The 12,330-nt window shown below is 34.8% G+C and overlaps 2 protein-coding genes across 6 annotated transcripts; one reads left to right on the forward strand and one right to left on the reverse strand.

Moving 5' to 3' along the window:
- Window positions 1-253: 253 nt before the first annotated feature.
- On the forward strand, window positions 254-3,407 carry LOC104220178 (probable 6-phosphogluconolactonase 2). Of its 5 annotated transcripts, none has more exons than XM_009770998.2 (4): window positions 254-439; window positions 1,520-1,726; window positions 1,816-1,951; window positions 2,687-3,407. In XM_009770998.2, exons 2-4 carry the CDS (start codon window positions 1,554-1,556, stop codon window positions 3,179-3,181), a joined length of 804 nt encoding a protein of 267 aa, XP_009769300.1. In that variant the 5' UTR covers window positions 254-439; window positions 1,520-1,553; the 3' UTR covers window positions 3,182-3,407. The 5 variants fall into 5 exon arrangements, with proteins under 5 accessions (XP_009769300.1, XP_009769299.1, XP_070018528.1 ...); XM_009770997.2 differs by having other exon boundaries at window positions 255-453; XM_070162427.1 differs by lacking the exon at window positions 254-439 and adding an exon at window positions 482-619 and having other exon boundaries at window positions 1,321-1,726.
- An 817-nt stretch (window positions 3,408-4,224) lies between these two features.
- LOC104220179 (uncharacterized) lies at window positions 4,225-8,060 on the reverse strand. Its single transcript, XM_009770999.2, has 3 exons — window positions 7,966-8,060; window positions 7,610-7,873; window positions 4,225-4,554 (listed from the first exon to the last, which is right to left on the reverse strand). Exons 1-3 carry the CDS (start codon window positions 8,000-8,002, stop codon window positions 4,334-4,336), a joined length of 522 nt encoding a protein of 173 aa, XP_009769301.1. The 5' UTR covers window positions 8,003-8,060; the 3' UTR covers window positions 4,225-4,333.
- Between the last annotated feature and the right edge of the window lie 4,270 nt (window positions 8,061-12,330).

Consider the following 12,330-nt stretch of genomic DNA (forward strand, 5'->3'; position numbering starts at 1 on the left):
TTAAGAAGTAATTTATAAGCTAACAGCTGAAAGTCATAAGTTAGTAATATTCAATTTTTGGCTTTTAATTTATTTTTGTATTTTTATGCCAAAAAATAATTATTTTTAAATATTTTTATCATTACCAAATACGACAAAAAAAAAATACTTAAAAACAAATAATAACTTAAAATAAGTTAATCCAAACACCACATAACTTAGTACCATCACCAAAACATGATATCTCATTCATACTGGTACCGTGATCATTGTTTCTTTGTAGATATAAATTTAAATTATTTAATTAATCAATCGCGAGATAATTCAGCAGAAGATGTAGGAAAGAAATCAATTTATTTCCTTATTTATCCTATCTGCTTATTCAGAAGTAGATAATCATCCGCTTACTTTGGAGAGAGTTTTTTGTCGTGATTATTGGATGCACGTGGAACCCCAGAAAGTAAATTCTCCTGTGTATGTCATATTTATATTCAGGAAAATATGTCACATATTATTAGCTTACTTATGGTGTTGGTGTGTGTGGGTATCTGTTTGTCTATACATATTTATTACTGTACTGAAAATCTGAAATTGCTGATACCCATTTTCCATTTTCCCTTTTCTCTGCATTCTCATCTCTGTAAGACACTCTGTCCTTCTCTGTCTTGGTTCAGTGGTTCTGGTTGCAGAAATATAAAAATATTGAATGGATTTATGATTCTAAGAATCTTTTTTTTTTAACACTCTACGTTTACTTGCTGGGCTTTGTGATCCCAAGTTTATTGATGATAAAGGGTGAAGTTTTTTCTGATCTGGGTCTTGTCTGTAATGATGTTTGTGAAACTTCTCTTGACTTGCATGTACTTGATTCAAGGTTTTCAAGTACTTCTTCAACTTATTTTATTTTCCCTTTTGGTTGTTTTATATGCACTACTTGTTTGATTGTTACTCTCTATCCACTGTTACCACTTTTAGGTTGTTGATGAATAGGCTTTTAGTTTTGAGAATGCCAAATTATTGAGGATTCGTATAGCAAACAACAACTAATTTAGGGTCTAGGCGTGGTTAATGTTCTAGTTGAAATGTCAAAGATCAGCTGTACTGTTGTAATTATGTAATGTACAGGGGAGGTACATGTAAATTGTTTACTGAATTGTCATTTTGCTTTAGTGTTGAATTCTTTCACAGAGACTTCAAGAACATAGAATTGACCAAAAAATAAGAAGGCTGTAATTTTCTTTGGAATCGTAGAATTAGTGAATCTGTATTTTGACTTCATTAACGAGCATTATGGGATTGCTATGCATGTATTTATCAGTCCAGTGAATTTATATGCAGCAGAAATGAGAGAGAGAGAGAGAGAGAAAAAATTAGTGTTGGATTGCGACGAGCATAAATGGGCGACATAGACCCTGAAGATTCATATCGCCGACACCAACTTGCTTGGGATTGAGGCATACTTGTTTGTTTTTATTCGTCAGGCGAATCGAAGTGAATACATTCCCTGCAGTTCACTTCTTGTATGTTGTGATTTGTGCAGAAGAGAAGTATTCTCTAACATCCTTTAGAGAAGGATGGCTCTTTCTGGAGCTAAAGAAGATGCAAGAGAGGTGAGGATTTATGAGTATTTGGATGAACTAAGTGCTGATCTGGCAGACTATATTTCAGAACTATCAGAAGCTTCTGTGAAAGAGAGGGGAGTATTTGCCATTGCGTTATCCGGTGGATCTCTCATCAGCTTAATGAGGTATGTAAGTGCATTCTCTATCTGCTTACATTTATTCTGTTGTCTTCTCTATAAGGTAGTAAATTTTGTTTGAAATACTGGGGAAGCAGAAAACTATGTGAAGCCCCTTATAGCAAAACGGTTGATTGGGCCAAGTGGTATATATTTTGGGTGGACGAACGTGTCGTGGGAAAGAATCATGTTGATAGTAATTACAAGCTAGCCAAGGATGGTTTTTTATCCAAGGTAAATTAACATCTTAGCTTCAACTTATTCTGCACACAATTTGTTGATTTACCCTTTTCTTGGAATTAATGATGTGAGCCTCAATAGTAGTTTGGTGGCTATCATATTCTTTGTCATAACAATGGCTCTCCTTTTATGGATTGTGATACATGTTAGTTGTGTTCTTTGTCAAGAGATCTTTAAAGTAGACCTCTTCTGAGAAATTTCTGTTATTGATGATTGAGTTTACCGCAGCGAGATCTTAATCTTTCACTAGAATACAGATCAAAATCTTCCAGGAGTAAGAATAGGCATGTTAAAATTGTCCACATACGATGCGTGTAAAAAATGCAGGGAATCCTCCAAGCCATGGGGTTCTTGAACTGAATACACTGAGCCAACTGGGGATGGGTATCAGGCGTAATTCGTTTTGTGAAATGAGATGCATATATTTGTGAACATAGGACCAGTCATAGGAGAGACTTAATTATACTATATGCTACAGACACAGAATAACATAATGCTTGATCACTTAAATGGCGAAGACTTTATTTCAATCTCTGCCTCCCTCGCAGCACAAAACACCTAGTGCGCCATCAACAGTTTTCAATCGCCCTACACCCCTAATACAACTGAAATTCCTAATGAACTGTTTGGCCGGTTATAAGGGCAAGAGGAATTTGGTTTATGGTACTGATATTAGTTGTGTAAGTCTGGCTTTGTGTCTCTCAGTTATGGTGTGCTTTCACCTTTCAGGTCCCTATTGTTCCAAGCCATGTACATTCTATTAACGACACAGTGTCAGCTGAGAAAGCTGCTGAAGACTATGAGTTTGTCATAAGACAGCTTGTGAGGACTCGTGTAATCAGCGTTTCTGACATTAGCGACTGCCCCAAGTTTGACCTTATCCTTCTTGGGATGGGCCCTGACGGCCACATTGCATCTCTATTCCCTGATCATTACATACTTGATGAGAAAGCAGAATGGGTGACTTTTATAACGGACTCACCCGAGCCCCCTCCGGAGAGGATTACTTTCACTTTGCCTGTCATTAACTCTGCCTCCAATGTGGTTGTGGTTGTTACTGGAAGCAGCAAAGCAGAAGCTGCACATTTGGCAATTGATGATGTCGGGCCTGAGTGTCCGTTGTCATCGCCCGCAAAGATGATCCAGCCAACTAAAGGGAAATTAGTGTGGTATCTGGATAAGGCAGCTGCCTCAAAACTAGAAGGCACAAAATATTCAGAGTAGGACCAGATTTTCCATGTCAAAAATGTATGTTGCAGAAGGCATGTGGAACTTAGTACATTGTCAGGTTATTTCAATTCATCTTTCCTTACTGCCAAAATTTAATGCCTTTTCTCATTAGAAAGGTTATTAGGCTTTTGTGATGGATCAAGTGTATTCCACCTGCAGTCTCCTCTTCTGATGTGGTGGTTGTCTTTTTATTGGGGAAAACATCAGAAATTTTGGTGCCCACACAGATCAAAGTAAATGCATACCTTTAGTGCTGAAAGCTAAATAATATTTCAAACGAAGTTACTGAATGCATTTAACACAAGGGAGGGAAGATAGCCTCAAAAACTGAATCTGTAATTTATTATTCCCTTTAAAAGGGAGTTGGGACCAAACTTTGAAAATGGTCTACAAGCAGAGCTATAACTACAGCAGGTTATGCCAGAAAAGAATCATTTCCAAAACAAGAGTTTCAAGTGGTCTACTTTGAATTATTAGAAGATTTTATTTTATCTACTAATTTGTTTCATATGATTCCATCTTTGATAAATTACAAGATTTTTATTTTTAAAAAGATTATTAGAAAATGTAACCATTTTCCAGAAACAAATGGTCAACAAGTTAACTCTGAATCATACAATTCATGAAAATGGAAAAATTTGGGTAAAAGTTCAGACTGTTGCTGCCAGCATACTGGAGGAAAATGGAAGATTTACTTTCTTCTCTATCTTCTTTTCCCTTAGAACTAAGTTCCAGCAGCAGTAGTTAATGTGAGATGCAGAAATATTATAGCAGATACATGAAACTAAGTCAGAATTCTCCACATACAGATTGATATACTTCCATCCATCAGCATATATGCAGTTAGTGGCATTGTTAGAGTGACTCAGTTATACAAATCAATCGATCAATTAATGCTTTAATTCCAAATCAGTCGGGTTCAATCATTTATGCTGATTGAGATTGAGGCAGCAACTCTCCATACCGAATTATGGAAGGTAAAGTTAGTAGCATAAGGACAGCTAAAACTGTGTCAAGACAATAAGATACAAGTCAAGTAAGAAAAAGAGCAAATTACTTATCAACGCAGTAGAATTGTTTAACCAAACTGGGTTCCTAAAATACGCCACACAAGTCTGAAAAAAGACTGCTAAATCATCAGAATGACTAAGAACTAGCATTTTGTTTTAAAACCTCGGCTTCAGCCATTGCCATAGGGTCGTCTTGCTTATTTGTTTCTTCATCCTTCTCCCCATCCCTCTCTTCGGCCATCTTTTTCCTATGTAATTCCTCTGCAGCCTGCATTGCAGCCCTCTGCTCTTCCTGAAGGCGCTTCATTTCCTCTTCTTGCTGTTGTCTATCGAACCATGTGTCAGCATCCGCCCAAACTGAGTTAAGGGAAATATAAGACTGTCAGCATACAGAACAGCACAATACACTCCAAATTTCAAATGGCAAATGGAACATTACTCATTAATCAAACAAAGATACAAAGAGCACATTCACACAATCAAACATCATGCAGATCGCTGAGAAACTAAAGCTAACAAAAGAGCAGTTCTAGAGATGAATGCTCTCCAAACAAAATCGTCTAAAGAAAGCAGAGCTTGAGAAAAAAAACGCCAAGCTATCATTCATTTAACTATTAACACTGACCAACAAACATATGGAAGCAGAAATCAGATGCTATGTTTAAACTCAGCAACTGAGATCATTTTTTGATGAGTGAATTCACAAACAACTTCAAAGGTGCACAACAAGAATTTGCTTGCCGCTTATTGTATATGGAGGGACCTAAACGAGCTCAGATAACAGCATCTGTTAGTTATAATGCAAATTATTACACCTTTGTTTGCATGTCTTAAACTGTTAGAAAGATCAAAATTTGCCCGAATAGCACAATATTCAAAAAAGGGCCTTGGATTTAAATCTGAGAGAAGTTACTTTATTGATAAGACCTCAAACATGATGTAAATTTCTATTCTGAAACCATCTAGCACACTTGCTTCATCTAGGAGGATATAGGACTTGAACCATAGGTCCTATTGGAGAAAGTTTCCTAGTTTATCCTATATTACATGGACTGTTAATGAAAATCTTTGAATTTTCAAGCTAGCTGCCTTTTTTGAAATGCCAAAAGTTACTTGGTGGATATTTTCCCAAAAGAATATCTATGTAGTCAGGCATTTTAAGAAGAGTAAAAGTTCTCCTTAATGTGATGTTATTTGATTTCCTTTGCTCTTGTAATCTAAAGTCGCAGCATTATATTTTTGAATATAGTTAAATAGATTTGCTGAAAAATCAGAATCCACACATACAGGGGCATGACTCGACATAAAAGCTGAAAATTGTTCACATCCCAGCAACCGGTAGAATTAATGTTGCCTATGCAAGTTCAGAGCCCAACCCTTATTATCCAACAGTAATGTCACCTTTGTTTTGAGATTAGGCTAAGTAGTGGTAGACGAGGTTTTTCCTAAGAAAATAGCAAAAGCATGTAATTTGGTTTTTGCTGAACTTTTTCCTTTCCTATACAGGAGTGCGGAGTAGTAGAATAGGTTCACAAAATGCTAAACTGAGGATTTTTGGCAGGTACAGTGCTAATCTTTTCATGTACTTGGATTCTTCTACAAATCAGAATGGGCGACCTATATGCTTGAACTGCATACCATGAAATTGGAAAAGGATAGAAAAATTGCTTGATTAATCAAGGTGTGGTCTAGCAGTCAATAAAGTTGAAATAGACCATGAGAGACCAGGGTTCAAATTGCAATAGAATCAAAAAGCGCTAGGTGATTTCTTTCCATTTATCTAAACCTTGGTAGACAGAGTTCCTAGATAACTGTGTCGTTAAAAGGTAGCAAGTATACATGGATTAGCCGAAGTGTGTGCAAGCTAGTTAGGATACAACCATTACTTTAAAAAAACAAAAAAAAAATGCTTGATTAATACATATAGCAGGTTTAAGACTTACTTCTCCAAATGGCACTGGTAATAAATTATATAGACATTGAAGAAAGACAGTTGTTTTCATACAAACGAATTACAATATCAACATAAAAGCCACCTTTCTATATGGTATCATAGCAGGGAAATAGGGCAGGAAAAATTTAGTGAACTTCAATCACTAACTAAAAACAGAATAAGAAGAAATATTTAAAAACATGCTGTTTGGTTCTTTAGCTACTTGTTCTTCATTTGGTCATTTTTTTCTAAAAGCTTTATGGGACAAAGTTGAGTAGGGTAGGAAACACAAAAGTTGTCATCCAAATTCGTACTATGCCTTCTGCTAAAATGATCATTAAGATTAAAATTTTACCAGGAACAGTCCCCTCTAAGAATGAAAAAAACAATTTTCTCCATATATTGAATTACAAAACCACGTGCATTAGACACGAAAAGTACAGCTGCAGAGATGGGCAACCTATGTGAATATTGAGCTAAGAGGGAAAAGGAGAAGCTCGTTTGGCATTGAGAATGTAGTATGGAACAAAGAGATCCAGTTTTCCATTTTTTTTATTTAAAAAAAATGCGCATAAATGCAGATACTTCTCAATCTATAGATGCTTCGAAGTATTACTTTGAAGTCATGGGATGTGCCTTGCTTTTTAACTCAGCTTAATATATCAGAAAAGAACAAAAACATAAAAGGAAAGAGAAACAGACCATATCCTGTTATAAACATAACAAGTTGTTCAACTGTATCAGCAAATCAATCAACTACTACTCAATTCTAGATTAGTTGAGGTCAACTATATGAATACCTTGTATCCGTTCTACTCTAATCAATAAAACCCCATAACCACCAAGAAACCTGGTAAAATCTTTGGAGAACCGCATTTCTTTATATTGGCTATCGCAATTCCAGTTCTATCATATAAGCAAATAACTATGAGGCTATGAGCAATAGCATGGTAAAAGTAATAAGAACAAGAACAACATGAAGCCCTTTGAAACTTGGTGGATAATGGATCCACTCCTCTACCCTCTCCACGTAAATACACGGCTTTTTGTCTGCATTAGGGTTTGAACCTAGGCGCACCCACTCCTCTACCCTCTCCACTTATTAATACACGGCTTTTTGTCTGCAGTAGGGTTCGAACCTTGACGTACGCCTAAGGCACACATCACTAGCTAGGCTCTTACCACTAGACCGAAACCAGGGAACAGAAAGGCTATTTTCTTCTATTATCACTCATATGATAAAACAAGTGAAATTAACATCCAAATCTCATTTCAATCAAACAGCATCCTATAAAACGAAATCATATCTGCTACGAAATGAACCTTATGCCTAACTCAACCTCAAAAGACAGCTCATTAGGTGCGGATTGTCAAAGATCACATAAAAAGGCCAATTTTTCCTCACCCCAATATGTAGTACAAGGATAACCAAAAGCTGTATTTTTACTTTTTGTGGGGAATAGAAGAGGTGGAACTTACTAGGCTGAGCGGCCCAACCCTGTTCACCACCCTTGATTTTCTCAGGGAGAGCATAGTTTACAGTAAGGACACGACCATAAAGCTCAGCGCCATCCATATTATCCATGGCGGCGGATGCATCCTCTCTCTCAAGGAAGGTTACAAAGCCGAAAGAACGGTGCTTTTGGGTAGCCATATCCAATGGAGTCTTCACATCCTTAATATCTCCAAAGGGTATGAATGCTGCGTGCAGTATTCCCTCGTTTACCTCCTCTGCCAATCCACCTGTCACACACACAGCAGATACCACAAATTATTCAAGAATCAACAAGAAAACAACAGATACAGAAATGGGGTTGTTGTGATTGAGGGATTACCGACATACAGAGTGTTCTTCTGCACTGCCTGGTTCATTATCGTCGATGTTAATCTCTCTCGTAGAAGCTTTGTTTTCTACTGGAGCTGCTTGATATCAGTATAAATTCGAAAGACCTGCAAATGGGCCGGGTCGGACTAGTAATGGATCAGACCCAGCTTTAGAGCCCATAACTTAGCGGGCTGGGTCTGGCCCTATTCAATTACACATTGGCATATTATATATAGTATTTGTATATAGGAGTTGAAATTGAAAAAAGATTGATTTTTTCGTATACATACGAGATTTTAAACTTACTAGTCATAGTGTACGCGCTTTGTGCGTGTACTCTATAGTCATGAATATATAACTTTTAAATATTGCATATCCATATTAACCAATGTGCATGAGTTATTAAAAAAATTATAGAAAAAAAAGCAAGATCCTAAAAATGATGAATGTTAATCCCTATTTAGCTAGCTTAAAAGAAAAATCATGTCCTACATAAATTCTCATATGCTTTATTATGATTTCTCGCTTTGTCCCCACCCATCGAAGTTATTTAATTGTCTTCTTAATGTTTGAATTAATTAGCATATGCTTAATATAAATAAATGAAATGATAAGATCGTGTATATATATATATATATATATATCTTTATCTCCTCTTATATTAGATTATTTGAACCTGAAGAACAATTGTCAAGTTTTCTTTCAAAAGTTATTTGTAAATTTGAAAAATAATTAAATTTAATATTTTTAATCAGTTAATTAAGAGCTTAATTATATAGCTATTTTAATATCAAAATTTTGCTGCTTTTGTTAGTTTTCAAATTATGGTCGAGCTATTCTATTTTAAGTTTGGCCGTTTCCTTCCATTAATTATATACACATCCTCTTAGAAAATATAATACGTAAACATTCATGTTTTTAGTATTATAATATTATAATATTGTATATGGTAAATATAATTAATTTTGATATATACTTAGATTTTTTTTGTGTAGTCGTTCAAATAAGGAAAACCTTAATAAGTAAATTTTTAGTTGACTTCAAAATACTAAATATTAGGGAAATAATTAAATGACTATTTTGTCTAGTGTGAACTTTATTTTAAAAGGGTAAAAAAGACAAACGACATTTCGCTAAGGGCCTTCGTGCTTTTAATATAGTATAGATTTATCTAGGTTATCTAAGTTTTTATATTTATAGAAAGTAACTAAATTTGTTTACAAAATATATATAAATTCGGTCAAAATTTACAATATATCTACAACTTAGATACAATTTTTTTTTTTTTATATAGAATCTTGTCAAAACCTACAATTTATATATAATTATATTAGTTGTATATATTTTGTATGTTGTTTCTACACCCAACATACAATTTATTTATGTCTTTTTCTTCGAGTTTCAATCTAAAATTCCAATCAAAACTAGCTTGAATCTTCACTGAATTCTCTCAAAATTGAGGTATAAACTCCAAAAAATATTCTCAATCATTTGCAATAACCTCCAATCCAAATGAATAATAATTTTACAAAATTTTAATTTCAAATGCAAATCTTTGTAACTTTTTAATGATTGTCAATAGAGTTTCGCAATATCAATTACGTTCTAATTCCAAAATTGTTAAAAAGAAACTGCCATTAACAAGCATCAAATTGTCGGTGTCGTTCAAAGAGTTTTCATTTAAATTATCATTAATCGCCTAATTGGATGTCCATACTCATAGAAGAAAAGCTTAATGTTGAGGGGTAAGGAATATGAGCCTAGACTTTCTATGTAACAAGCTTCTGGGTGGTACTGCTGGGCCACATAACTTAAGCGTCTAGGTTGGATGAGGAAGAAGAACGGGAAAAAATAGGAAAGATTGGGGCATTTGCATCTATACCCGCTTTTTGGGGTCACGTTTTAACTTGTGCCCGCTTTGCAAAAAAAATTGCAAACGTACCTACTTTTTCGCGTAACTTCAACATACGGGGCTGAAGTAGCAAAGACAATCACGCAAAACTTCAGCATTCTAGTAGACAGGACTGAAGTAGCAAGTGTGCTGAAGTTTTTATTTGTAATTGCTGAACTTAAGCATAGTAGCTGGAGTTTTGTTCTCTATTTGCTGAAGTTTTTGTTTTTGTAACTGGCGAGTTTTTGTTTTGTAACTGGCGAACTTCAGCTCTAGAGCTGAAGTTTTTGTTTTGTAATTGGCGAACTTCAGCTCTAGAGCTGAAGTTTTTGTTTGTAACTGGCGAACTTCAGCTCTAGAGCTGAAGTTTTTGCCTATTTACACTATGAGTGTAATCCTCCCCTTGTTCATAGGTATTTGTTTCTTTCACTTTTTCACATTCTTGATTTTCTCCTCAAATGATGATATACACGATTTTTGTCTGTAACAGAACCATTATTAAGTTCAAGTGATCGTAAAGTTCTACACCAAGCTAATTATATTCTGTATTTTCTGGTTGAAGAGATGTTCAAGCTAGCAGTATCTTTCTCGACGATAAATTTGAAGTAAGGCTAGGAAGTTTGAGCCTAATTGGTCAAATATATGGAACGGTGGTAGTATTAGAGAATTAGTCATAGTGCCTTTCAGTTGTTAATAGAAGAAGAAAACGAAGGAGGAGAATGAGGAGGAAAAAATGGCCGAAGTTGTTTAAAAACTGGGTACACATTAAAACTTTAAAAAAAGATAGGTATAGGTTAAATGAGGACGACCAAATAGGGCGTCCCGTGCAATTTTTATGGAAAGATTAGATTCTAAGATATTATTTTGTATATAATTGGTAAATTGTATATCAACCTGTAATTAAGTTAAACTTTAATATTGAGGAATTTCAAAAGTAGTATAAATAAGTTAAAATCTCAAAAGATATAGTAGCATTTTAAATTGAATCTGTTAAATTAAAATAAGTGAAGTCCGTAAAAGTTAAAAGATTTGTAAGGAGAAATCACGAGTTGACATACACCTTCGAATCAAGATTTCAATATTTACTTGAAACTAAAATACTATTTACAAATACTTATAGCTTAACAATTTGTAAATATTAAAAGTCAGTGTTTAACCATACTAAAATAATATTACATGGCCAAAGACGCCAATATGTTCAATTTTGCAAGTTTCGGACTATGTTTTGTCTTATATTTACGATTTTTATGCTATCTAACTTATTTTTCGATTTAAAAATTATTCTGGAAAAAATAAAAAATTTAAATAAAGTGACTCAAAGTTTTCTAAAAAAGAATTGGTCAACAGATCGATTAAGGACTACCCGCCTTTGGGTTTAGAGACAAAGGATCTATTGCGAGATTGGCGAATAGCTTGTCAATCAATCAGTCAATCAGACAACTAAAAACTCAATCCAAATATGTTTAGGACAGAAGATTGCGAGAATCTTGTCACCTTTTTAATAAAATTTTACCTTAATTTCAACCTTAATTTGAAATAGAGTTATTTCACATTGTTTACCTCGAAAAATGGGGTAACAATTAAATGTGATTTGTAATTTTAAAGATATGTGATTTATTCTAATACTTGTTAATATACAAGTAATATTAAATTTAAGTAAGAAGAATTGCTGAATCAAACCAGTGTTGCTAGAACAATGAGGACCTCGAGCTCGACTTTCTTGGGGGTCTCGAGGTCAGCTAAGAGCAATGAAATATGAATAATAAAGTAAAAATAATAAAGCTGAAGAACACTTGTTGAGCACGGTAAACAAGAAAAGCAGAGTAGAATAGTATATTGCAGTGAATAATGTGTCTTACAAGATGATTGAGGTCCCCTTTATATAAGAAGGGAAAACCCTAATTTGGTACATTTCCAATTGTGGGAAAAAATTATATTGGTACAGTTGTATAGCAATCTAGTATGGATTTGTACTATTTCATACAGATCTTATCCTATAATTTATGCCCTGATCCACGTGTTCTTGAGAAATTCTCGCTATTTCTTAAGTGTTTTAGAGAATGTGCTGCCCTCGATGTAGGTCGTGCCAGGCCTTCGATCTACTTCCTCGAGTTGTGTTTCCTTCAACCGGGTCCGACCTTCACTTCGAGTCGCCCGGACTCGGACTCAAAGCCCTATTTAAGACTTTGAAATCGGGCTCATTGATTTTAACCGTATACAGATAGTCCCTGCGTTTCTTAGAATGAAATGATATGAAACGATTTGGATTCCCGTAGTCTTTAGTGATGACGTCATCCCTGTGATGCAAGTATTTCAAAGTGACCAAAATGTCCCGTTGGTCCATTTCCCCAAAAACATTGAATGCAAGCCAGAATTGGTCGGCCACTAATGCCACCGAACCGTCATTGCGCTCCTATAAATATGAGGCAATTTCTTCAAATAAAGAACTTTACTCTTTCTTCTTCCTTTTGCCATCTTCATCTT

The sequence above is a fragment of the Nicotiana sylvestris genome, chromosome 11, assembly GCF_000393655.2.
Source record: "Nicotiana sylvestris chromosome 11, ASM39365v2, whole genome shotgun sequence".
NCBI lineage: Eukaryota > Viridiplantae > Streptophyta > Magnoliopsida > Solanales > Solanaceae > Nicotiana > Nicotiana sylvestris.

Coding starts and splice junctions, on each gene's coding strand:
- LOC104220179 (XM_009770999.2), bottom strand. CDS start 8,002: ATGAACCAGGCAGTGCAGAAGAACACTCTGTATGTCG. Junction 7,874..7,965: donor GAAGAACACTCTGTATGTCG/GTAATCCCTCAA, acceptor TGTGTGTGACAG/GTGGATTGGCAGAGGAGGTA. Junction 4,555..7,609: donor GGGTTGGGCCGCTCAGCCTA/GTAAGTTCCACC, acceptor CCCTTAACTCAG/TTTGGGCGGATGCTGACACA.
- LOC104220178 (XM_009770998.2), top strand. CDS start 1,554: ATGGCTCTTTCTGGAGCTAAAGAAGATGCAAGAGAGGTGAGGATTTAT. Junction 1,727..1,815: donor TCTCTCATCAGCTTAATGAG/GTATGTAAGTGC, acceptor CTGGGGAAGCAG/AAAACTATGTGAAGCCCCTT. Junction 1,952..2,686: donor AGGATGGTTTTTTATCCAAG/GTAAATTAACAT, acceptor TTCACCTTTCAG/GTCCCTATTGTTCCAAGCCA.